Source organism: Eumetopias jubatus, unplaced genomic scaffold (assembly GCF_037043125.1).
Source record: "Eumetopias jubatus isolate StellerSeaLion01/CBP00866 unplaced genomic scaffold, mEumJub1_p1.0 scaffold_15, whole genome shotgun sequence".
Lineage (NCBI taxonomy): Eukaryota > Metazoa > Chordata > Mammalia > Carnivora > Otariidae > Eumetopias > Eumetopias jubatus.
In genome coordinates this window covers 84561074-84586606 of record NW_028274821.1, presented here as the reverse complement: position 1 = coordinate 84586606, position 25533 = coordinate 84561074, and the positions used below count along the sequence as shown (strand labels likewise).

Here is a 25533-nt window from a genome sequence, read left to right as displayed (position 1 = left end):
CGCCCATAAATCAGGCCCCACTCCCACCCAGTCACTAACAAGCGGGGCTGCCTAACCGCCTACATGGGGTCCCTGCCTCTGGGCTCCCACAGCGGCCTGGAGCATCCAGCTGGCCAAGGCCTCCAGAGTGCCTTGGCCTCCACCCCCACCGCGGCCCCCAGATAGATAGGGGTATTTTTTTTCTTTTAGGAGAAGAAAAAAATAGGCCTAAATGAAGAGAAACACCAACAAAGAAGGAGAGAGGCCTGCAGAGTCACGTGGGGGCAGAGACCAATTGGGCCTCCGGTGGCCCCCCCCGCCAGGGCGGGGAGGAGGAGGACCGACGGACAGGGCCAGCCTACCGTCCGCCTGCCGCCCGCCGTGGCGTGAAGGAGTTCCTGTGCACCCACGGTCACCACTGCCCCACCTGGGCTGCCGGAGCCTTCGCTCGGACCCCTGGTGCCCACTGTCCACCCTCATCCGGCGTGAGAGCTCTCCTTCCGCTCCGTAAGTGAGGGCCTGGGCCCAGGCCTCTAATGGCCAGCCTCCCTCCTCAGTGCCTCCCTGCGGCCTGGGCCGGCCACTGCCTGCTCGGCTGGGTGACTGGTGCCCGCTGCTCTGGGCAGGGAAGAGGCCAGAGATTGCCCCAGACCTGCCCTCCCATCATGCTACCCCCTCTTCTTCCCTGGGCAGCTGATGGGAGGCGCTAGGCCTTTGGGGACAGGCTCCATGGGGGTCTGCGGTGTCCCTCTGTCTACTAGTGGCCGAGTGTTCACAGGGCTGTGTTGGCCCAAGCCTAGCAGTCCACGAATGTGTCCATGGTCCCTGGGTCTGTCTTTGGGTCTCTGGGTATCCCTGCTTGTGGTTCTGTGTTGTCTCCGCGGATTTGTATCGATTTGTGGGTCTGTCCTCAATGTCCATCTGTCAGTTCTCGTTCCGTGGCTGGTCCAGATCGATGTTTCCTTCCCTGGGTATGTGGGTGAGGGTGGGTGCAGTGGAGCCTGGGTCAACTGCAGGGCTCCCAGCCTGGGATAGTGTAGCCTCTGGAGAAAAAGGAGGTAGAGGTGGAGGGAGAAGGGGAGAACCGGCTCTGGGCCCTGCCCCCTAGACCACCTGGGTCCCCCGCCGAGACTCGTGCTTACCTTGCCTGAGTCCTCCTCAGCAATGTCCAGGAGACTCCAGCCCTCCCCCTCAATCCCCTTCGCTCCCCTACAGAGGTGGTACCCGTCCTGTTTTCCACTTTCTGAGGGCCCCTCCCCGACGGAGATCTGTTGAGAGGCCACTAGCTCCTCACCTCCAGCTCCGCAGACGCTCGTGTTTCTCAGGGGTCCCATGTGGGGAGTCTGCAGCCAAACTCAGGCTCGGCTCTCTCGCCTTTCTCACCAAGATTTGTCCACGGCATCTCACGGAAACTGCAGAACCCCTTCTGCAGGGCCAAACTTTTCCATTTTACATGCGGAGAAACTGAGGCTCAGAGAAGCAAAGTGACCCGGCTGAGCTTGCACAGCAAGTCGGCTGTCTATTCCGCCCTTTCTTCCGCGGGGTGAAAGATAGGAGGAATGGTCTGCGCGGGGTCTCCAGCCTCGGCTCGCAGGACCAAGGTGCCAACTCCAACCCAAGCCGGGTGGCGGGGGAGGCTCGGGTCGGGGGAGGCTCTGGTCGGGGGCCCAGACGAAGTTGGCCGAGGCCAAGGGCCAGAGTCTTCAGATCGGTCGGTCGCGTCGCTGCGCGTGCCAAACTGTGGTTTTTCCACACCTCCCCCCCACCCCCGCGGCCCCCGGCTTGAAGATCGCGGCTTTTTGGCCTTGCTGATCTCAATACCCTTCTCCGCGGAGGGGGCGGGGGCAAGACGAGAGCGGGCCCCTTTCTCTGGTCTCAATTTTCTTCATCTGAAAAATGAGAGTGACGAGGTAGCCTTTCCTCACCCAGAGCAATTGCTCAGCGTAGCCCAGCCCGAGCAACCCCTTTGTCCCGGGGATGCCAGACGCTCCCTTCCCCATCCCCCAGCCCGGGGAGGGGCTCAGAAGGGGAAGGGGGAAGGGGTCCCTCTGTTCTCCTAGCTCCCGCGCCCTCGGTGGCTTCGGGTCCTCGCTAGACCTCGGAGGATTCCCATTTCCGGCCAAGCAAACTGAGGCCTACGGTGGAGAAAGGGTTTGCCCCAGGTCTCCCAGCTGGGTACTACTGGTCGCTTCCGCAGTGCTAAGGCATGCGTTTTGCCAACACCTCTTGGGTTTATCCGCGTGCCCACCCTTAAGGAAGTCCAGTCATCATTACCGCTTCACAGATAAGCAAACTGAGGACGAGGACGTGTGTGTGTGTGTGTGTGTGTGTGTGTGTGTGTGTGTGTGTCTAGATTTGCTTAAGTCTCCAGTGAGGAAATATGGCAGGGCCAGGGCACGAACCTGGTTTCTAGCCTTGAACCCGTGCCTTGGCCATAGACCCCCACGTTCGCCCTTACCCACTTCCACGCTGCAAAACGACCAGCGCCCCCAAAGTGGCCCTTGCCACGACTAAACTGGATGAGCAAACAGGGGCTCGCCTCCTGGGTGGCTTGAGGCTCCCAGGCGCCCAGCACCTGCCCGGATTCCGAGGCGCCCGGGCTGGGAATGGGGGGCCGAGAGGGTGAGGGTAAAGGCGCTAGCCAGGCTGGGTGGCGGGGGAGGGCGCGGGCCGGGCCTCCGCCCCCGGATACCGCACGCGCTGATATAGAGGGGCCGGCCCCTGGCCCCGGCGAGGCGGGTTCGCGCAGCGCGCATTGGCGGCGGAGGGGCCCGGGTCCCAGGTGCGCCTTGGTGCGGCCCTGGACGCGGCGGGGGGTGGGGAGGCTGGGTGTGGGTGGGGGGGGCTCCGAGGCCCCGCGCCCCCGCCTCCCCGCCCCCGGCCCGATCGGCAGTCATCGCGGGCAGGCGGCGCTGCGCCCGGGTGCGGCTCATCGCCGGCGGCGGCGCGGCCGGGAGGTGCGGGGCTCCGCGCGGGCGGGACGCGGGGCGCTGCTGCTCGCAGGAGCCTCCAGGTGGGCGCCGGGCCGGCCGCGGCCGCCGTCGCGCCCCTTCTCGCTTCCTGGGCCCCGGCTCTGCGCGCTTCCCTCCTTGGGACTTCGACTCTCCGCCCGAGGTCTCTCCCCGCACCCCCCGCCTCGGGCTCGGTCCCCCGGAGCCCTATGGGTCTCCACCCGAGGTCTCTGCGCCTCACGCCCGGCCTGCGACTCCACACCCGGCGTCTCCGCTGCGCCCTCCCTCCGCCCGACGTCTCGGTCTCGGTGGCACGGGCCGCGCCTCCCGTTGCCGTCGCTGCCGCGGGCTTTGTCTCTCCCAGCCCCGGGGCCCCGGCGGCTCGGCGCTTTCGGGCTCTCGGTCCGGGGCGCCGTCGTTCTCCGCCTCTCCTGGCGCTAGCCCCCGGCGGCGTCCGACCCTGCGGGGGCCACGCCTCGGAGGCCGGGCGCCCGCGTCCCGCTGCTTTCCGCGCGTCTTCCCGGCCCCGGTCCCCTCGCTGGGCGCCTCCGTCTCTCCAGGTTCTCCCTCAGTGTCTCTGTCCGCCGCCCCCCGCCCCCCCCCCCACCCCGCTGCCGCCTTCTTCTCTCCCGGGCTTCTCTCGCCTCTCCGTGTCTCGGGCTGTCTCTCGCCTACCGCTGTGTCTCTGGCTCTGCGTCTGCCTTTCTCAGGGTTTCTCTTGGGCCTCTGCCTCTCGGTGTCTCTGATCTCTCTCTCTTTCGTTCTCCATCTCCGTGTCTCTCTGTCTGTCTCGCCTCCCCCGAGTTTTCTCTGCCCGCATCAGTGTGTCTCTGTCAGTCTCGGATTTTCGTTGTCTCTGTTGCCCCAGGGCACTCGCTCCGTTAGGCAGCGTCGGTCGGTATCTCTCGCTCTCGCTCAGCCCATCTCTCTGTCTCCCCCAGACTCTGTCTCTGTCCCCCTCGTCCCTGTCCGATCCCCAGAACACTCAAGGCCCCACTCTGGCCGGGTTCGCCGGTGTCTCCCCCGCGGCGGAGCCCATCTCGTTTTCTCAGAATCGGGGTTTTGTTCTCAGATGAACGAATCCGGATCCGAGCGCACAGAACCGAGGGTCCCGGATCGGGCGCGACGCAGACCTCGCCCGAGGAGCCCCCGGGAGAGGGGGCGGGGGGGGGCGCGCGGAGCAGGAGCGGCGGGACAGGGGCGGTAAAGGCCGAGGCGCGGGCCGGTCGGGCCGCATCCCAGGGCGGGCTGCTCAGGGCGCTCGAATGGGTGGCCGGCAACGGGCGCGGTAACGGGGGCGGCGGGGGCAGCGCCGTGGGGGCGGCGACCCCGCGGGCCCCGGGTCTGCGGCGCTGCCGGTCGCGTCTCGCCCGCCGTGACCCTCTCCTCCGTCCGCAGGCGGACGCCGCGGGCATGGACTATTCGTACGACGAGGACCTGGATGAGCTGTGCCCCGTGTGTGGGGACAAGGTGTCCGGCTACCACTACGGGCTGCTCACATGCGAGAGCTGCAAGGTGAGCGGGCGGCGGGCGGCGGGCCGGCCGGGCTAGGCGCTCGGAGGGCGGGCGAGCGGCCGGGACGCGGGGACAAGCCCTGTGGGGCCCGGGGAGAGGGACGCGGGGCCTGGCCGCCTCCCGCAGCTGACTCCGCTCTCCCCTAGGGCTTCTTCAAGCGCACGGTGCAGAACAACAAGCATTACACGTGCACCGAGAGCCAGAGCTGCAAGATCGACAAGACGCAGCGCAAGCGCTGTCCCTTCTGCCGCTTCCAGAAGTGCCTGACGGTGGGGATGCGCCTGGAAGGTGGGCGCGCGGCGCGGCGGCCTCCCACCGCTGACCCCTGGCAGCGGGGGTCGGGGGTGCGGGGGGGCGGTGTGGAAGGAGTGAGAGGAGGGCTCCCGTGGCCTTCCTCAAGTTTCTGGAGCTGCCCTTTGGCCCCTCACGTGGCGGGAGGGCCGGATCTCTGCGGGGCGAGGGGTGAGGAGTGGCTCCGCCTGGTGAAGGGATGCGGGCAGGCTCTGCTGGCTTGGGTCGAGAGGTATCCGAAAGTGAACACCCGGGAGATGACCCTCTCTCCAGCCTCCGAGAGGGTGTGCAGCACCGGGCAGACCTCCTCCCTCTGCAAGGAGACCTACGACACCCCCACTGACACCCAACATCCCCCAGGGCCAGGGCGTTTAATACCTTTATGGACAGAGTTCAAGTCCCAGTGCCACCACGCACAGGCTGATTGACCCTGGGCCACTTCCTTAACCTCTCTGAGTTGCGGATTCCCCATCTGAAAAGGGGACCTAACAGTAGTGTCTTCCTCCTTGAGTCAGTGTGAGGGAATTGTGTAAAACCCTAGCACACAGTACCTGCCATTGTTATTATCATTGTTTATGTTATTACCTGTCCATCATCACAGCCGTCATTCATCCATCCCACCCATCTGTTTGTCCATCCAAAAGTTCGCTCAGGTCGTTCACTTGGTGGATGAAAGTCCTCCCACCATGTTCTTGGGAGGGCCCTGAGACGGCGAGGGAAGGGGGGACAATTGGTCCCTGAGGACCCAGGCCCATCCCTGCCTTCCCACCCACAACCTCCCACCTCTCAGCCCAAAGGGGGGGAAAACCTCAAACTTTCTGAGGGTGGACAGTCATAGGCTTCCACCCTGCCGGCCCCAGCCGGGCTGTGCGCCGAGCACGCAGCTGTTGGCTAAAGTTTTAAACAGTGTAGAAGGCCCCTAGTGGCTCTGGGAGCCACTCACCCCAAGTCCTGCCACCTAGAGGAAGGACTCCTAGATGAGAGGCAAACGTCCCCAGCTCCCCAGCTCCCCAGCTCCGGGTCCTTCCCGGCCAGGGGAGCTAGTTGTCACAAGTGATGGAGCGGAGGGAGCAGAGCTGGGCTCTTCACGCCTGCAGCAGGAAGACTGGCTGAACGGACCTCCAGGACGCCTCCCCTCCTGGGCACCACCCTCTCCCTCCTGCTCTCTCCCTTCTCCTAGAGCTCAGGGTGGGGTCCTGTCTGAGCAGGGGCTGGGGCCACACTGCAGCTGCAGAGATGCACCTGTTGGGTCCTGCTGGTGACACATTCTTGGCCAGGCGGAGGGACATCTGGTCAGCCAGGGAGGTCCCTTCTCCCAGCTCCGAACCCGGGCCGGCCCTAAACTCCGCTTCATATGTGAAGGCACTGGGGGAAGCCCGAGTCATTTTGCAGTAGGGGTTCGACCGAGTCGGGCAGTGAGTCAAGAAGCATCTGGACACTGGGGACTGGACTGGATGCTGTGAGCGAGGCTGTGATGAGGGCTTGCTTCCTGTCACCATCTCCCTGCTCGGCCTTGTACTAGGCACCTGAACCCGTTGCTGAGTCCCCAGAAACTCTCAGCCTGGGTCACATGGCATGATACCACTCAGCAAGATGAGAGTGGACAAGAGGCAGGACATCTGGGTCAAGGACAGTGGATTCTGCCTAGATGAATCCAGGAATACTTCTGGAGGTGGTGACCCTAGGGCTGGGTGTTTGGCAGGCATGAGAAAAGGAAAGGGTTTGAGGGAGAAAGAATATCAAAGGTGGGGTGGAGGAAGAAGGAGTTGTGCCAAGCAGAGGAGCAGAGAGATAAGGTGGCGTGGAAAGAACATGGGCTCTTGTAAAGCGTGATCTAGGAGGGTAAATAGGGCCTTGAATGCCAGGCTAAGGAGACTGATTTCATCTGTGGGCAGTGGGAGTCATAAAAAGGTGCTGAGCGGGGGAAGTGACACAGTTCGGGAAAGATCTGTGAGTGTGGCTTTATGGCAGGTGGCTTGGGGGGGCTGGGACTGACCCTCTGCTTCTGCCCGCAGCTGTGCGCGCTGACCGAATGCGGGGTGGCCGGAACAAGTTTGGGCCCATGTACAAACGAGACCGTGCCCTGAAGCAGCAGAAGAAGGCACAGATTCGAGCCAATGGCTTTAAGCTGGAGACAGGCCCCCCAATGGGGGTGCCTCCCCCACCCCCTCCACCGCCGGACTACATGCTGCCCCCTGGCCTGCACGCACCTGAGCCCAAGGGCCTGGCCTCTGGTCCACCTGCTGGGCCACTGGGCGACTTTGGGGCTCCAGCACTGCCCATGGCCGTGCCCAGCACCCACGGGCCACTGGCCGGCTACCTCTATCCCACCTTCCCTGGCCGTGCCATCAAGTCTGAGTACCCAGAGCCCTATGCCAGTCCCCCGCAGCCTGGGCCACCCTATGGCTACCCAGAGCCCTTCTCCGGAGGGCCTGGTGTGCCCGAGCTCATCCTGCAGCTGCTGCAGCTGGAGCCAGATGAGGACCAGGTGCGGGCACGCATTGTGGGCTGCCTGCAGGAACCAGCCAAAGGCCGCCCTGACCAGCCTGCGCCCTTCAGCCTCCTATGCAGGATGGCTGACCAGACCTTCATCTCCATCGTGGACTGGGCACGCAGGTGCATGGTCTTCAAGGAGCTGGAGGTGAGTCCCTCCTCCCTCCTGGCTGGCCGCTGGGTCTGGGGTGTCCTCTTGGGCTGCCAAGCCTCAGGCCCAGTTACCCCTTGGATGGAACTGTCCCGCCCACTGGCTGCAGGCAGCATCGGGGCACAGGGAGGCCTTACTCGGGACACTGAGGAATGTTTCTGGCCCATCACAGCCTTCCTTGCCCCTCGCCCCCTCTCCCTCACCCCTCCTGCCCTCTTTCTTTCTCTGTTTCTTGAGTCTCTATTTGTCACAGACTCTGCTTCTTTATCTCTGCCTCTGTCTCTGTTGATCCTCTCTCCCTGGTGTGCTCTCTCTCTGCATCTCTGTTTCTCCAGCCCTCTAGGTCTCTATTCCTTTCTCATCTGGCCAGGGTCTCTGTAGGCATTTATCTCTCTTCCCCTGAGACCCTGAGCTCCCCCAAAGGACTAGCTGAGTCTTTTGGAGGCTGTCTCTGGCTGTCCCAGCCCGGTGTCGAGAAGAGGATGTGTCCTCCCATTTGGAGAGGCCACCAATCCCTGCCAGCCTCAAATGTCATAGGTGGGGGTCTTAGTGTCTCAGAGTTTGGAATGCTTATGGACGTCCTCCTTCCCAGCTAAGGTGAAAGGTCCTGCTGTCCCTGCATCTCTTGTGCACGATGGTTCGTCTCACGTGTGTGTCTGTGTGTGCAGTGGGGACTAGGTCGGGGATTGTGGGGCCTGTCACTGATCTTCCCAAAGGAGCCAATCTTCCTTTTCTGCAAGGCTTTCCTTCCCCTGGATTGAAGTACCTGCAGCTAAAGTAAGCAAGAAAGCCACAGGGGAAACTGAGGCCAGATAGGGAAGAACTTCCCAGCCCTGCTGCCTGGCGGTTTGAAGGGCCCAAGGCCTGGGATCTGCCCCTCTGGTGCCCTGGCTCCCTGTGAACGGCGTGCTCTGCCAACCTCTGAGGCCCCTCGAGCCCAGGCACGGCCCAGCCCTCCTCGTTGGCCTGGGCACAGACCCGTCTTTAGTCCAGGCCGGTCGCTGTTTGGCTTTCCCCGGCCGGCCTCCCTGGCTATTCCGGGGCTGGATGTAAACAGCAGGGCCCGCTGCCCTCCCTGCCGGGGCCACTGCAGCCTTGAGCAGCATTGTCAGCGCTGACGCCTGGGCTTCCTCCAGGGGCATGTGGCCGGATGGGCCGGGGGCACTGCCTGCCTGGGCTGGGCATGGGCGGGATAAGACAGAAGGTGGGCACTGCGAGCCCTTGAGGCATCGTGGGGCTGGGGCCTGGGTTACCCTGGGGGTCAAGAATTGGTGGTGATGATTCCTGCTTCGACGAAGGAGGGTCTGGGGATGTGCCCCTGTATCTGCCGCAGGGTGGGACTTCTCACCCTTGCCCCCTCTTTAGGCCAACCTCATGGATGGGACGAGAGGCAGGGCCTTGAACGATCCCATCTGCCTTTCACTCCTGGCTGGAGGCCCTGGTTGGGGATGAGGATCCCAGGACCCTTGGGTTGGTTGCCAGCCTCCCCTCCAGACTTCCCATGAGCCCCCTGTGTGGAGGGGAGGAGGAGCAGAGCATTCCTGGCTTTCCAGAACCCTGGATCCAGGGGCAGGGCACTTCCTCTGGCCGCCTTCCTAGTCTCTTGGGGTTTTTCACGCAGGATGGGAAGTGCTTTTGTCCCAGCTTTGCTGAGTGTTTTTTCCTGCTTCTGGCTTCTCTGTGGTCCAAACCTTCCTGCTTCCCCTTCCCAGAATCTCTGAATTGAGCCCAGGAATATGAACCATGGTCACCATCCGCTGTAATGGAGCCTTGCAGATAAGTACCAGCCCAGCCCTTAGAGGGCCTCCTCATCAGCCATGTGGAACTTCTTTCCTACTGGTCCGGCAAGCCCTGGCTGGTGTCTGTTTGCAAAGCCAGAGGTGGGAAAGCAGAAAAACGGGAATGGTGCTGAGTGACCCTGTTCTCCCTTCTGGGTGACCATTCACTGCCCCCCCCCCCCAGGCAGAATACATCTTGGGAGACAGAAGTGCAGAGCTCTCTCGCTCTGAGAGTGGGGCACTTGGGCTGGGCAGTGGCGACCTTGAAATGAATTGGACCCAGGAGGCAGCCAGGCTTTTGGAGGAGACAGACAGGCACACAGATGATGCCAATGCAGGCCGCCCAGGGCTCTGGGAGCGATGGAAGGGGGCCGGTGGGGCCCAGCAGCAGCGCAAATGGCTCTAAGGAAATGAGGGGTTTCTTTGATCTCTGCCTTTCCAGAAAGCAGTCTGAGAAGGTTAAGGACATTCCAGGAAGGGGGAACGGCATAGGGAAAGGCCTAGAAATGTGAAAAGGTATCATGTGCCAGGGAGTTTCAGGTGGTCCTCTGTGTCCAGGGAGGTTGGCAGGGTCAAAAGCAGAGCTTGGACCAGGAGCCAGGGCTGGAGGGGGGGCCCCCCATCCTGGGGCAGGGAGGGCTCCTACCACAGAGCCTGAACTTTCCCTAGAGGCCACTCAGCCCCCTGTGATGCTGACAACATCTCGCCGCCCAGGGCCGGGCCTGGGGTCCTTGCTGAGCTGCCAGGGATGCTGCGAGCCTGGATGCCCTCTTGGGGTTCTCCTCCTCCATTCTCTCTACCGGCTTAGATGTCCCTCTGTCTCCGTTTTTCATCTCACCCAATCGCGGTGTGTTGGAGTTGACAGTGACAGGGAAGTTAATAACAAAGGCCAGGGTCAGAGAAGCCTGTGTTCAAGTTCCAGCTCCATCAGCTCTGCCACCTGCCACGGGCGTGACTGTGGGCAAGGGACTGCTCCTCTGGGCCGCGGTTTCCTTGTCTACAAAATACAGGGGGTTGACATAACATCAGCCCACAATGCGTGCCTGCACCTGTAGCGAGGGTTTAGTGAGCCTGGACGGGCCGGGAGTCCCGCACAGGGCGCAGCACACGGGAGCGCTTGGTAGGCTGCAGGGTAGCTCCTTTCCTTCCTGTCCGCGCCGCTGCTGTCCCCCGTAATCTCTATTTGCAGGAGGTACTCGGGTCTGGCCAGGAGGGGTGAGAACGCATAGGCCGTCCCCATGCTCCTCTGGGCACTAGCGTTCTGGAAGAAGCTGCGTGGCCACCTTGCCCTGGGCTTAGAAAGCAACTGTGTAGCAGCGTGGTGGCAGAGACCCCTGTCCCTGCTCAGGCTCTGCTCGGTGGAGGGCAGTGTGTCGGCCCAGGCAGTCAGCCTCCCTGGACAGTTCCCAGGAAAGGCAGGCCGGGAGGACGCCAGATAGGAATCAGGGAGGGGGAGGTGAGGGCCAAGAGTGCCTAATGACCCATCTTGACATCACTTCACCCTTAACATCCAACTCGGAGGCCCCCGACTGGCAACAGATTGAACTGCTCAGATATATGGTTTCATTTAAACAGCAGTAACTCTGTCAGTCTTGGGCTGACAAACGATGGCCTGCCAACCACTCGGCCAGGAGAGCGCCGTGGCCGGCCCGTGGCATGTCAGCTCCTGGAGAATTACAGAGCCCGCTGGCCTTCGGCTGCCAGACGGATCAGACCCCAGGGGGCTCCGGAGGGGGGCCCTGCTGGGAGGGAGGTCAGCCCAGCACCCATAAATACCCCTTCTCCAGGGCAGGCTGCAAAGTGTCAAGGCTCCGGGAAGATAGATGGCAGACCAGCAGGAGGGGTGGGCGGCTGGTGGCTGGGCAGACAGGCCAGGCCAGCAAGGGACCCCAGAGCCAGGACGGCACATGTCCTTGTTCCCCGGGGTGCCAGGGAGGTCCGAGGGCAGAGGAGGAACCTTTGCTTCAGGAGAAAGCTAAGGAAGGTGAAAACCACCCTCTTTGGTTAAGTGAGCCTCTTAGCCACCTGCTTTCCTGTGGAGAGGGCTAGCAGCTAGGGCCTTCTGGTTTTCTTTGAAATAAAAGGTGTGTGTGTGTGTGTGTGTGTGTGTGTGTGTGTGTGTGTGTGTGTGTGCGCGCGCGCGCGCGCGCGCACGCACATGCGCACACACACGCTCTCATCTGTGTGGGCAGTGTTTTGGAGTTTGGTGTCTTTATGTGTCCATCTGTCCATCTAGAGGAAGAGCAAATGAAGAGTCCGTTTGGCTGGGGGTAGATGGGAACTTCAGCTGGGGCAGCATCTGCAGGAGAGTCCACCATGGGCCCACAGAGCCTTTCACAACGGACACCCCTGGGCTCATATGTCTTCTCTAACCAAAAGAGGGAGGATTTATTTTTCCAATTTCTCAGAACAAAAAATCAGGGCGGAGGAGGTTATTTGGCTGAGTGGGGACTCAGAGGGCACAGGGCACCAGGGCTTAGCCAATATTGCATCTCTCTGCCCTGCCGCCCCTATCAGCCCCGTGGGCAGGGCTGCCCCCACTCCTGGGGTCTGAGGTCTGGGTACAGAGTCTGCTGCACCCAGGGCTTGGCCAGCCGGGTCACTGTGACCCCTCTTGCTTTCTGCCCGAAGCTCAGCATGCTTATCTCCTAATTCTCCCCCTTATCTCTCACTCTTCCACCTCCCCACCCCCCTGTTCCTTCAAGCCAGGCCCAAGGGCCCCAATGGGGGGTGGACAGAGCCCAGCCCCGCACATCCTCCCTCCCGCCCTGCCTCCATCTGGGTCGCCCAGGGTAGGCCATCGACTCCCGGTAGGCACCTTCTACTCGGGCCTGGGGACTTCCTGGGGAGCTCCAGCAGCCTGGCCCTATCAGGGCCTCTGGTTACCTTAGGCAAGCCTCTGTCTCCTTATCTGTAACATGGGCAGAACGTTGATAGGACGGGGTGAGGAGGCCGGGGCGGGTGTGCTGAGAGTGGCTCGGTCGCAGGTGCTCACGGAGCCTTGCCTCCCTCCTCGGAAACTGGTGGGGAGGCCTCCTGCCCGTGGTTCTTCAGGGATTGGCCACTTCCTGAGGAGAGATAGGAGAGATGTCTCTGTGATTCGGCCTTGCCCGGGCCTTAATCTCTCCTGGCCCCTCCAATCCAGGGCTAGCTGTGGCTGAGCCTAGGGCCCCAGCTGGGCTTCTTGCTCTGACAGGAGCTGGGCTCTGGGAAGCACTTTCTACCAGGAGAGAAGGGGATGAGGTGAGCAACAGAAGATGGGGGGCTGGGGACTCAGAGCAGGACAGAGACAGGCCCTCCCTCTTGTTCTCAGCCACCGTGGGCCGGGGAAAGAGTGGGCAGGTGAGGCCTGAAGGAAGCCTGACTGTGTGTCTGGCTGCTCACTGGCTCTCGGTACACTTGTTCTCGCCCTACCCTCCATCGGCCTGAGGATGGGCCCCAGGCTGCCCCCAGGGGAGGGGGGAACTGAAGGGAGGAGGGGGCTCCTACCCCCAAGAAGAGAGAGCTAGTCATTGGGCATTGCCAGTTTCCCTCAGGCCAGGGGCTGCCTGGATCTCTCTGGCCCCTGGGTTGGGGGTAGTTCCTCTGTGCTCCCCTGTGCTCCCTGTGCCTGTCTTGGGAGCACATATCAGTTGCTCACCAAACCCCTCCTCTGGGAGCCCAGTGATGGGCTGGAGACCAACCCTGCCTTCCCAGACCCCACAGGTACTGAGGGAGGCAGAGGCATGAATTGGTGCCAGCAGATGTGGCAGGTGCCACAGCCAGAGGATGTTGAGGGCGCTGTGGAAGGAGGAGGGATTGGGGAGGGCTTCGTGGGCGAGGTAACAAGCATGCCTGGGTGAGCGGGCTGGGTCCTCTTCCATCCCTGGTGGTTTAGAGCATGGATCAGGAACCAGATGGAGCAGTGTGACCTCGGGCAAGTTACTTGACTCCTGGGGGTGTCTTCTCTCCATAGACTGGGGATAGCAACCGTCCCAGCCTCCTGGGGTCATGGGGCTGCAGCACAGTGCCTAGTAGCTGTCATAGTTTGCACTCATCACGGGGCAGGCCCAGGAAGGTGCCCACCCAGGAAGTACCTGCTGGGCCGATGGCGGCCGGCGAATGAGCCGCAGGTGCTGGGAGGGACTGGCATCCATATTGTGTCTCTGTAGGCTGACCTGCAGTGTCCTGGGCAGTTCCGAACACCCAGGACACTGTAGAGGGTTGTGGACTGAGAAGGCCAACCATGGCTCTGGCCTGGCTCTACCTCTTTGTGATCCCAGGAGAGTCCCTCGCCTTCTCTGGGCAGCAGATTTTCATCTAAACAATAGAGGTTTTGGCCAGAGGATCTCTGAGGGCTCTTCTGGCTCTGGCATCCCACGGTCCCGAGCCCCACTCGCCATGGTCACGAGCGTCCACTCTAGCCCTACTAGAATGTTGTGACCCTCCGGGGCGGAAGGACACCCCCCACAGGGGCAGTCCCTGTCCTTGCACTGGGTGCCTCACTTTGCCCGCTTCACAGATGAGAGAATCGAGGCTCAGAGGGCTATAGAACTTGCTTAAGGTCATATACCTTGTAGGAACAGAGCTGGGGCCTAAAGCCAGGACTGTCTGAGTTCTGAGCACCTCCACTGGATCTTTTTTTTTTTTTTTTTTTTTTTTTGCTCGATCCCTGCAGATAGGCAAAAAGGGCACGGAGAGGGGAAGCGGCTTGCCCAGGTCACATATCCAAGTGAGCCTCGGAATCATGAGCTGGGAGGAGGCGGGGTGAGAGGAAGGTCCCTGGCTGCACCTGGCTGGACCCTAGCCCCACACGTGCTCTTCCCTCCAGGTGGCCGACCAGATGACACTGCTGCAGAACTGCTGGAGCGAGCTGCTAGTATTTGACCACATCTACCGCCAGATCCAACACGGCAAGGAGGGCAGCATCCTGCTGGTCACCGGGCAGGAGGTGACCAGACCCTACTGTGCCCTGTGCCATGCCCTTAAGGGTGCTTCCGGAATTCTGAGCCCAGAAGAGACCCTAGGCCTCTCCAGGGCTGGCCCTGGGCACCCCAGTGTCAGCCCTTTCCCCAAGTTCATGCCCAACCTCCCTCTGACCAGCCCTGGCCCTGGCCTTGACAGGTGCCAGCCCCTAGAAAGCAGCTCAGGGATGTGGGGAGGGTCAGGGAGGCTCTTGGAGGAGGTGGTGGTGGCCCTGGGTCTTGAGAGAACACATAGGGGTCGGTCAGGTCATAAAAGGTGGTGGGGGGCAGTCCCACCCCCACCACGGCAGAGGGGACAGCATGGATGAAGGTGCACAGGAGGATGTCTAGAACTGCTGAGTTACCAGAGGCTGCTAGTATGTGGGTTTGGGGGGGCCAGGAGCCCTGTGAGGTGAGAGGTAAGGCTGGGGACAGACCCTGAATCCTGAGTGAATGAAGGAATGGGCGAAAGAATTTGGGCCCCCCGCCCTGCCCCAGAGCAGGGAATTAGAAGCCCTAGGCTAGGAGCTGGGAACTCCTGAAATCAAGCAGGGAGCCACGGGGGAGTTTTAAGTGAGGAAGGGCTCATCCAGGTTGTATTTGAGGAAACACACAGAGGGGGCGGGGTGGGGGGTGAGGAAGTCGAGGCCATTGTGGAATGCTGGGGACCTGGGAGGGGGCCGCTGAAGGAGGAGGACCCCCAGCTGAGGGAGGAGGTGTGGGAGAAATGGAGGGAAAGAGGGAGAGCAAGAAGAGAGGTTGGATGCCGGGGTCTAGGCTGGCGGGGGGAGCACGGGTCCTGAGGGGGAGACAGGAGGAAGAGTGGTTAACAGGTACTCTGGGCGTGGGAGTTGGAGGCTGAGGCCCTGCTCCCCATCACCTATCTCCAACCCAGGCCCTTGGTGCTGGTGCTCTGTTCTCACCCTGGGTGTCTCAGGGCATCCAGGGCCCGGGAGTGCTGGTCCCAAAGGCATGACTTGGAGGCCACCTGTGAACGCAGACAGGAGAGTCTGAGGGATGAGCGTGTTTGTGTTGGCCTATGTCAACATGCGGCCGAAGTCTCTGAGGCCATATCTCCCCACGCGTAAGCGTGTGGTTGTTGAGTTCTGCCTGTCACCATGTGTGGGTATTCATACGTGGGTGCGTGTCTGTCGCGTTACCTTGTGAGGTGACCGTACACGGGCCTGTGTGTGCGTGTGTGTTCACTTCATGAAAGGGGTGGACCGCCCCGTGAGTGTGTTCATGGGTGTGTGAGACTGGGAGCTGAGGTGTGACCACATCCCCAGCCTGGGTGCCCACGTGTGGGCGTGTGGGGCCCTGGGCAGTCCCGTGGCCATGGGCACGTGGATCCGGGCAGACCGGCCCCGACCCTGCCCCACACCCAGCACGACGTGGCGTTTGCTGCAGATACCAGGGCGCCTGGCAGCAGCTGTTTGCGGGAGAAGGACCCTTCAGCTCTCCCTCTGCACCCACCCGCCCAGGGCCGGCTCGGCGGCCGCCGCGCGAGGAACCCTGGGAAGGCGGGACCCTTGCTGGGGCGCTCGGAGATGCTGCCCCCCCGCCCCCCCGCCCCCCCAGCCTCCTCCCGCCCCCGGTCCCTAATCAGAGCCCCCACCCCGGCGCCCGCTGCGCCCGCCGCTGACGCTGACGTCCGCCCGCGCAGGTGGAGCTGACCACGGTGGCCGCCCAGGCGGGCTCCCTGCTGCACAGCCTGGTCCTGCGGGCGCAGGAGCTGGTGCTGCAGCTGCTGGCGCTGCAGCTGGACCGCCAGGAGTTCGTCTGCCTCAAATTCCTCATCCTCTTCAGCCTCGGTGAGTGCGTCCGGCCCGGCCTGGGGCGGCGAGGCGGGGGTCACGGAGGTGGTGGGCCTGGGCCTGGCTCGGTGAGGCTCTGCCCCGGGGGCGGGGGGGGGGGGGGGGGCGGCGGCTCCGCTGGGGGCAGGGACCGGGGCCTGCGGTGAGTAAGGGTAGGAGGGGACAGGCCTGGCTCTTCAAGTGGCGGTTGTTTCCTCTCTGGGCCTCAGTTTCCCTGTTGGAAAGTACAGAGGACCAAGACAGTGTCTAAGATTTGCCCTCTGTGGGACAAGGACTCCCGAAAATTCGGTAAATTCCTGGCTGGAAGCCCCAGAAAAGTGCCCAGGTCACCTCCGGAAAAACACCTGTGTGATTTCGGGAGCTTCTGTTCCCTGGCTCCCATCCTGGGGTCCCTGTTTTCTCGGTTCCCTGCTCTAGGGGGGGCCCAAATTCTGACTCTGGGCTCCCCAACTCATTCATTCACTCATGTATTCATTCTACAAACATCTGCTCAGCATCTGCACTCTGCAAGGCAGTGCGGACACAGGGTGAACAAAAAAGATCCCCAATCCATATTGTCATGGAGCCAACCTTCTCTCCAGGGAGAGGCAATAGGGATAATATAATTAGTAAGCTATAGAAATGAGTGAAATGATTAGTAAAATGTATAGCCTGGAAGACTGTGAGCAGGGCTAAGGAGGAAAGTAAAGCAGGGAAGTGGCAGAGGGTGAGCCCAGTCCACCAGCCCCACTCCCCAAGTCAGGGGTCTACCTCTCATCGCCCTCCTGACGCACCCAGCCCTTGCCGCTCCAGCCTCCACCCTCCTCTGCGCTCTCCTCAGGCTGGCCTCCTGCCCTCCCTCACCTAGCAAGCCATCTGTGCCTTCCCCGGGTCCAGCAATGTTGTGAACATGAACGTGTCCTTGCTGTCAGGTGGCTCCCAGTCCGGTATAGGCCTCCAGCTAGTGCTGCAGGGGCCGGGACGGAGATGGGGGACCCGGAGTGGGGAACAAGGGCTCTGCCTAGAAGGCTTCCTGGAAGAGGGACATCTGAGCAGGGCCTTGGAAGATAAGCAGGAGTTTGCTGGAAGGATAAATCTTTTAGCAGAGGTGTAGATGGGATGTAAGGTCAGAACAGAAGGGAATGAATGCCTCATCACTTGGAGAGGGGGCAGGATTCAGATGTCCTCTTTGTGGTAGATGACCTCATAGCCCCAGTCTGGCAAGGGAGCGCCTGCCCGAGAGTGGTGAGAGCTGGGTGGGATGGGGGGTAATTAATGAAGTGTTGACCGTGGGAAGCCCAGTCCTCAGGCTATGGCCATGTGACTGGGTACCTGAGCCAGTCTCCTGACTCCAGCACAGCAGGCTGGTAGCTGGAGGGCTTCTATGCAAGGCTACAAGGCTTGGTAGGGGACAACCATGGTGCGGTGTGGAGACGGACTCTTGGGCAGCCAGTTAGGACATGTGGCCTGGAGCCCGTGGAGGGGCCTCAGGGGTCCAGGCCAGGCTGGCTTGAGCTGGGGGAGGCTCCCTCTTTCTTCCCTCCAGTGGTACCCGCCTCCCAACCTTGTCTCTGTGAGCTGTCAGGCTCTGGGAACTGGCTCAGACCAAAGCCATGGTGGTGTGTGGTTTGGGGGCGTGGAGACTCCAGGAGTTACGTGCATGTTTGTGCCTTTGTGTCTGCGCCTTTGTTTTCACACATGTGCAGACTATGAACTTTCACAGGCTTTTTACATGTCATGTTGTAGAAAGAATCTGTATGTAACTGGGGAGTGATGCGCGATTTGGAGACATGAAGGATTTGGAGCGCACATAGAATTGGAGTGTGGGGCCCGTGATGGTCAGGGTGGTTTCTTGACCTGAGCCCCATCAAGAGGCCTCCAGGGAGGCCCAGAGGAGGGGTGGGTGGAAGGTGGCCTGCCAGCCACCAGCCTTCTTGGCCAGCCCTCCCTATAGAGCAGGTGCCATGTTTTGGCTTTCTAGACCCCACCAGGGCCCGAGGCACACCCCTGTAGCCCCTGCCCCTCTTCCAACAAAGCCCTGGGCGCTGGGGACCGCCAGGCCCAGTACAACTCTGGCCTCCAGCAGACGATAAATCCAGGACTTCTCCTTGTACGGGGTGTAAGGGTAGCAGAGCCGAGCCCAGCCCTCTTCCCCCGCTCCGGGTGAGTGGCCATGCTCCGAAGCCTCAGTGCTGGCCCCTCCTTCTTGCTAGTCTTCCCCCTGTTTGCCAGAGTCAGTAGCTGGGGCCTGAGAGACAGGGACTCCCTCCGGTGCTTGGCTGGCATAGGCTGGAGGGGCCGGATGCAGGAGAGAGCGTGCATACATATGCGTGTGTGTTCACACGTGTGAGGCAGGGAGTGACAGTGGTTAGGAATGGGGCCTAGGGACAGACTGCCTGGAGTCTAAATCTGGACTCTCTCTCTGGCTGTGTGCCCTTGAGCAAGTCACTCCCCTCTCTGAGCCTCTATTTTCCCATCTGTAAGATGACCATCATAATAATCTTTAATTTGCTATGAGGATTTCATGAGGGAATTCCCCCAAAGTGTTCAGTGCACGGCCTGGCCCCTTGGGATATGCATCGGTGTTGTTTCTCTCTGTTACCACCAGTGAGCAAATGAGCAAATGAATGAATGAGGTGACTGAATGATCAAGTCAGTCTCTGTCTTCATGGCTTCTGTGTCTGGCAGAGTGCCTTATCACAGGGAGGCGGGTCTGGCCGAGTTGGGTTGGGGGGACGCCCAGCCCAGCAGGTCAGAAACTAACTCTAGTGAGGCTGAGTCTGGGAGGAGGCGGAGGAGGCCCCGGTGCCTGGGCCTGCCTGAGCTCCTGGGAGAACAGAAGGAGAGGAGGCCAGGTGAGGTACAGGGGCTGTTGGGTGACAGGTTCCAGGAGGAGCCTGAGCAGGCCAGTGTGATCAGGGTTGGACCAAAGAGAAGAAACCACCCACACCTAAGATATCAAGGAAGGCTTCTTGGAGGAGGGGCCTCTGAGCTGGGTCTTGCAGTATGAGTAGGAGTGTTCTAGGTGAAACAAAGCAAGCGGCAGCAAAGGGCTGTGCAAAGGGATGGGGAATCCTGGAAGTCCGCTGTGGTTGTGGGGCAGGGAGGGGCTGGATCGGAGGCTGGGGAGACGGGCAGGGACTGAGCTGAGCAAGGCCTCGAATGCCAGGCCAAGGACCTTGACCCTTCCCTTGGGAAGGCCTTTCAGCTGGAGTAACATGATCGCATTTGCATTTTAGCAAGGTCCTTCTAGCTGCAGCATGGGAGAAGGATGGCAGGTGGCAGCCCAGAGCCCTGCAAGAGGCTAGCCCCGGGGCTGGAGTGAAGTGGACAAGTTTGGGCAAGATGAGGGGGAAGATCTGCCCAGAGTCTGGAAGGGCGGTGGGGCTCTCCCGTGTTCCCCGCTGCCAGGCCCCAGGAAAAGGTCCCCAAGGGACCTGGAGCCCAGAGAGGGACGGCCACTTGCCCTTAGACCTCCAGCTGGCATGCTGGGCATCACCTCCCTGGGCTGGGCAGCCTCATCCCCTGTGACAACTGTCCCCCCCACTCCTCCCCCCCCATCGCCTGCAGCCCCCTCAGCGCCTCCTGCCCGCCTGCCTCCGCAGAAGGGTGCCATTTGGCGTCTAAATAGCCGTCTCCCTGCAGGCGTGGAGGCAGGTAAGGAGGTTTAATTAAAATTAGTGCCTCTCTCCTGGCAATCGCGGTGTTTATGAAGATGGGCCCGGCTGGCATTGTTCCGGAGAGGACTTAATCGAAGCTTAATGGATTGACCTAACATTCGATTTCCTGACTCCCATTGAGGCGGCCGCCGCAGCATTCCCTTAAGCGTTTGCAATTTACCCACTGCTCCGCGCCAACAAAAGGCGGCCTGAATAGCAGCCCCACTCGAGGGGCCATTGTGCGCGGGGGCGCCTGCCTGAGTCACCGCTATTGGGACAACATTCTTTATGCCTCGCTGGAATGAAAGGATTATTCAAATATTCAATTAAACCGTGAAAAGGGGGCTTTTCTGAGAACCTGGGGGCCCCCAGCTCCACAGCGCTAGCAGGCTGCTCTCCGAGGTGGGGGTGCCATCTCCCAGCCCCCTCCCGCCTCCCACCTCCAGGATTGCTGGAGCTGAGCAGGCTGGGGTGGGGGGGAACACGCCGGGCTTTTCTCCCCCATGCCCATCTCCAACCTGTGGTGTCCCAGGGCTCAGAGCTGGGCAACACAGATCAGGTCCGGCTCTTGGGCACCCTGTGAGGTGGAGATTCGTGTGCCCCCATTTTGCAGATGACGGGGAACAGCTCAGGGGGAGGGCCTTGCCCAAGGTCACCCAGTTGGTGGTGGAGCCGGGATTTGAACCCCCGACATATTAAGGGGGCACCTCCAGGTCTGTGTGTCCCCTGCTCCCGTGTCCAATGGAAGAAAGGCATGGTGTTCAGTGCAGTGTTGGCTCTGTTCCACCCATTATCCCACAAGCTTCACGACAGTCCCTTTAGTGGGGTGGGCGGGGAGGTGGGAGAGGGGGCATGACTTGACAGTGGTCTCCTCCAGGGTGAGGAGGAAGAGGAGTCGGGAGTCCAGAGCAGCCTCGGAAACCTAGGATCCCAGGGGTCCTTGGACAGGACTCCTGGATCGGACGAAACGAAGTTTTCATGTCCTGCCTCCCAGGAATCGACGTCCAAGCCTGACCCCGCCTGTGCTTACCCACCGGGCTTTGGAGCCAGGAGACCTGGGTTTGCATCCAGACTCTGGCACCTGCTGGGTGTCCCAGGCACACCCCACTGTCCCTGCGCCTGGGGGATGCCCTTTCCCGCCTCCTGGTTGTCTGTGGGGATTAACTGAGCTAGTGCACGATGCCCGGCGGGTGCCTGGGAAACTGGGTGCGCCTACACTATAGTCATCAGGGCTTAACTGGTGACTGCTTCCTTCCCCCAGCCCTGTAGCCCACCGCATGGGGGCGGTGGGGGTCTCCAGTCTGCAGAGAGCTGAGAGATCCAGAGAGCTGCTAAGAGTGGGGGCTGCCCTGAGCGCTGTCCTTGTTCCGTACCCACCCCCTGCACTCCACCCCATTGTCCCTGGTACGGTGCTGCGGTGCTGTGGAGAACAGTAAATCCTGGTAAAGCCGAGGCTCTGCTCCTCGCAGCCCCCTCCCACTCCGGCCTCTACTGCAGCACCCTAGCTCATCCTCCTCCACCCCAGCTGTTTCCTCTGGGCCCCCTTATTGCTGTGTGGCCTTGAGCTCATCCCTACCCTTCTCTGGACCCCCAGCTTCCTACAGTGCATTGCCAGAAGGCAATGTCGGGAGAATTGCCCAGCCTGGGCTGGGGGTGGAGGGCAGGGGGCAGTGGGGAGAGGTGGGGGTGGGAGGTGGAGGTAGACAGGACCCTATGGGATGAAAAGAGGTTGGGACAGGGACGGGGTCGGTAGTCACCCCTTGTGCCTTGGAGGCCAGCTTCAGAGAGCGTGGGGGCTTCCCGTGACCTTTGAGTGTGTCTGGAGTAGTCCAGGCTAAGGAGCAGGGCTGCAATGCACAGTCGAAGAGGTTGTTCACTGCACAAGGGCACCTAGGCAGGTGATGAATAGGGGCTGACTTCCATACCCCTGGGGTATGCCCCTCGCCATACTGTCTCTGCGGACAAGGGGGAACTTCTTCGTAATTGGCACAAAGGTGCCTTATGGGCTCATGGTGATCCTGGGGAGGCAAGGAAGAAAATGACCCTGGCTCACTTACTGAAGGGAGGTGAGGGGGCCAGGGGTGGGGGTGGAGGACTGGGGCCAGATCCTGCCATACGCCTTGGGCGCAGCTCAGGTTTCCCTAAATCCAACTTTGGACAACACAGGCCTCAGCAGGCGCACCGGGGGCGGCTGGGGATCAGGGTTGCCAGGAGCATCAAGCCCTCCTGGCGCAGTGGGTGTTAAGAGGGATTAGAAGGGCCAAGGGCTGCACATGCTGGGCTCCAGACTCCCCCGCAGCCACAGAGGGGAAGTGGACGGATGACCACTCCCTGAACCCCCGGATGCCATATCGCAGGCCAGGCTGGGCTGGATTTAGGGGTGGGGGACCGGTTCTGTAGATTCCTGCTGAACCTCAGCTGCCAGGCAGGGCACCAGCTGGGGGTGCTGCCCGGCAGCTGAGAGACACCTGCCAAGCAGTGATGAGGACTTGAGTGACAAATTGACCCTCTCTGGGTGCCCCTGGGGTCCAGACACCTGTGCAGGCCCTGGCACTCAAGCTCGTAGCCCTGCAAGGTGGGCATGCCCCGTTCACAGAGGAAGAAGGCCTTGCAGGCCAGGAGGGGACAGGGCACAAAGCCGCGGCTCCTAACTGGTGGGCTTAGGATTTGAACCCCAATCAGCCTCATTTCAAAGACATTTTATTTTTCATGTCTTCACTGGACCTCCACGGGGCATGCAGGAAGCACTGGTCACACTCCTCTGTCCCTGGCACAAGTGATCACCGGTCCACGCAGAGCTGACTGCCCTCGTCCCTCCCACAGGCGGCCACGCCTTCACGTTTAACTTGGATTCCCTGTTAGTCCCTGTTCTTACCTAATGTGTGTGCTTCTGTACAGGCATGTTTAATTTACGTAGACGACTTTGCCTTGTGGATCTCATTCTCGATCTTCCTTTTCTGTTATTTTCCACCGAGCTCTAGGCTGTTAAAGATCTGCCCGTTTGCTCTGTGGTATGTCTGCCCCCTTGCTTGTGTCTACCTCGTGGGACCCCCTAGATGCTGCTGTGGCAGCGTCCTCATGCCCCAAGGCTCCACGAGGGAGTCTCCTTGCGGTGCTAGAGGCTCTTGGTCAGTCACAGGGTAGACCAAAGGAGTGCCTGTCGCTCTCCAGAATAGGGCCACCAGTGCCTGAGCCTGGCAGCTGGGAGATGGGACCTTTGCAATCACAGTGTGCCGGCAACTGATGGTGCTGATGGTGACCACTGTGGGGATGATGGCAACAGGATGGTTTTTTTTGGTTGGTTGGTTGGTTGGTTTGAAGTAGGTTCCACGCCCAGCGTGGACCCCAGCGCGGGGCTTGAACTCATGACCCTGAGATCAGGACCTGAATGGAGATCAAGAGTTGGATGCGTAACTGACTGAGCCGCCCAGGTGACCCTGGGGCTGGGGATGGTGTTGATCATGGTGGGGTGAGAGTAGAGGTAATGATGGTGACATATTGGCCTTCTCACGTGCCCGACACTGTTCTCCATGCACTTTCCACCGCCCAAGTCCCTGAATTCTCCCAACAATCTTGTGAAGTAGGTACTCTTGTCACCGTTTTGCAGGAAACTGAGAAGTTGAATCACGTGCCCGGGGAGATAGCTGGTGAGGTTGGGGTGGTGTTGGAGGTGATGGAGATGTTCCTCGTGACCAGTGGGGTAGTGGCAGTGGCAATAATGATGGTGACAGGTGATCATGGTTGGGTGGGCGATGGTGGCGGTGGCCGTGTTTGGGATACCTGCAGAGAGGTCGGCGTTGGTGACCACTGCCGACGGTGGTGACAGAAACGGTTGGGTTGATGGTGGCGGCAGTGGCCACATTTGGGAGGGACACGGGGCGGTCAATATCGGTGATTGCTGCTGGTGGCCGTGCTCCCCAGCCCCGATGATGGTGGTTCCCGTGGCGATGGGAGGCCCGGCCATGTCCTTGACGGTGGCAGCGCCTCATCTTTGGTGCTTCTAGGGGATGTTGGTGTTGGTGTTGCCGGTGACCGCGGCCGATGTGATGGGCCGGTGATGGTGACAGAGCTCCTCCCTTTGCAGATGTGAAGTTCATGAATAACCACAGCCTGGTGAAGGACGCTCAGGAGAAGGCCAATGCCGCCTTGCTCGATTACACCCTGTGCCACTACCCGCACTGCGGGGACAAGTTCCAGCAGCTGCTGCTATGCCTGGTGGAGGTGCGGGCGCTGAGCGTGCAGGCCAGGGAGTACCTGTACCACAAGCACCTGGGCAACGAGATGCCCCGCAACAACCTGCTCATCGAGATGCTGCAAGCCAAGCAGACTTGAGCCTGGGCTGGGTGGGGCCAGGCCTGGGGCCAGGCTGGGGGTCGCAGCCACCCCCAAGGCCCTCCAGATGGTTGAGTTTATTCTGCGACCCAGGAGCCCCACCCTGTAAGCCCCTCTGCCCCTGTGCTCTCTGAAGCCCCGTGTTTGGGAAGCTGGGTGAGGGGGGATGGGGCCTGGCTGACGTAGGGTGGCCCCACGGGCAGCTGTCTGCCACTCAGAGGGCCCCAAGAAGGCGGCTGCTAAGCACCCCCTCCCCCTCCCCTTGCTCCCAGCTGTCTGTCCTGGAGTCTGGAAGCACAGGTCCAGGGAGGAGGTTCGGGATTCCCTGGTGGGCCTCCACGTCCCTCGGGTCAGAAGTCGTCCCTTTCCCCTCCCTGGGAAACAGAAGCGGAGAGACGTTGAGGGGGCATCAACTGGGGGAGAAGAGAGGGTCTCCAGAACCCCTTCCCAGAGACCAGGAGGGAAGCCCTCTGTTTTGTAAACTAGGAGTCACTGAGTTTGCAAAGTTGGTCAGGCACTGTGGGGCCTAGAGGACACTAGGGGGCAGGTTAGGACCAAGCCCTCCTCCCTAGCCCTTACGCCCCACCTGACTTGTGCAGGGGAGATGCTACTGACATGCTATCTGAAAAGAATCCCACTACAATCAGCTCTCTCTACCCCTTTCCCACCGGAGGAGAAGTTTCTATCCCTCTCCCACCAGGGAGCTAGAACATTCTAGCCCCACCCACAGTTGGCCAGCCCAGGCTGGTATGTATCTGCAAAGGCTGTAGTCAAGAGGTTTGTGGGTTTGTGGGTTTTATTTGTTTTTTAATCTAGTACTCTAGATACTCTTTGAAAGGTTTGTGTGTGGCGGGGCAGGGGATGGATTTGAGGATTGAGGCTGGGACTTGGGGATTAGCCCCAGGTACAGCCCGTGGTTTCTCTCCAAACACCCGCATGCCAAGTACCCCATGGGTGGTGCTGGACCACTGTTTCAATCCAGAGAGGAGTTGTTGCTTGCGCCTCCTTCGATGAACAGCTGGGTGTCCTGTCAGGGCTCGGAGTCTCTCTGTGTGGGAATATGGGTGAACTTGAGGAGGGTGTATGGGTCTCCAGATGGGGGACATTGCTGATAAGCCCCTTCCTCACTGGCCCCGTCCCACTGGGTCCCTTGCTGCAAACCCTTGAAGCTGGGTCTCAGCTCCCTGGCCTCCTCCCGCCCTGTGTCCTGAAGGACGCTCTCCAGGGCCAGGCGCTAGGGGGAGGCCTTGGCTGTCCTCTGTCCCCGGGCTGGGCATCCACTGTCTTTCCTGCTTTCACGTTGCCATTGCAGCTTGTGCTGAGCCTGCCCAGTCGGAGGTGACTGGGCATCCCTTCCCCCTTGCCTTCCACCGCCCTGTCTCAGTGCCCACCCTTGCCCACTGAAATGTGTGCCCCTGCCGAGGCCAGAGACCCACAGCCCCCAAATGAGAAGTGCCCTTAAGAATCTCCCCAGCCCTTGCAGCCCTGGAATAAATTTTGCAACTAGTTTCCAGCTACCTTTGCCTATTTACATTCTGGGGCCAAAGCAGAACCTCCAAGGTGGGTTTGGGTGGTCTCGGGCGGGGAGATGCTCTGATGGGGATGGGCGCAACAGTCAGATAAGCTTTGGTTCAAAACCTGGGACCAG

At 61.1% G+C, this 25533-nt stretch overlaps 1 protein-coding gene across 1 annotated transcript; it reads left to right on the top strand.

The window, feature by feature from the left end:
• The first annotated feature begins 4319 nt into the window (after window positions 1-4319).
• On the top strand, window positions 4320-23885 carry NR5A1 (nuclear receptor subfamily 5 group A member 1). Its single transcript, XM_028107912.2, has 6 exons — window positions 4320-4445; window positions 4592-4733; window positions 6752-7377; window positions 13969-14088; window positions 15765-15912; window positions 23638-23885. Exons 1-6 carry the CDS (start codon window positions 4344-4346, stop codon window positions 23883-23885), a joined length of 1386 nt encoding a protein of 461 aa, XP_027963713.1. The 5' UTR covers window positions 4320-4343.
• The last annotated feature ends 1648 nt before the right edge of the window (window positions 23886-25533 follow it).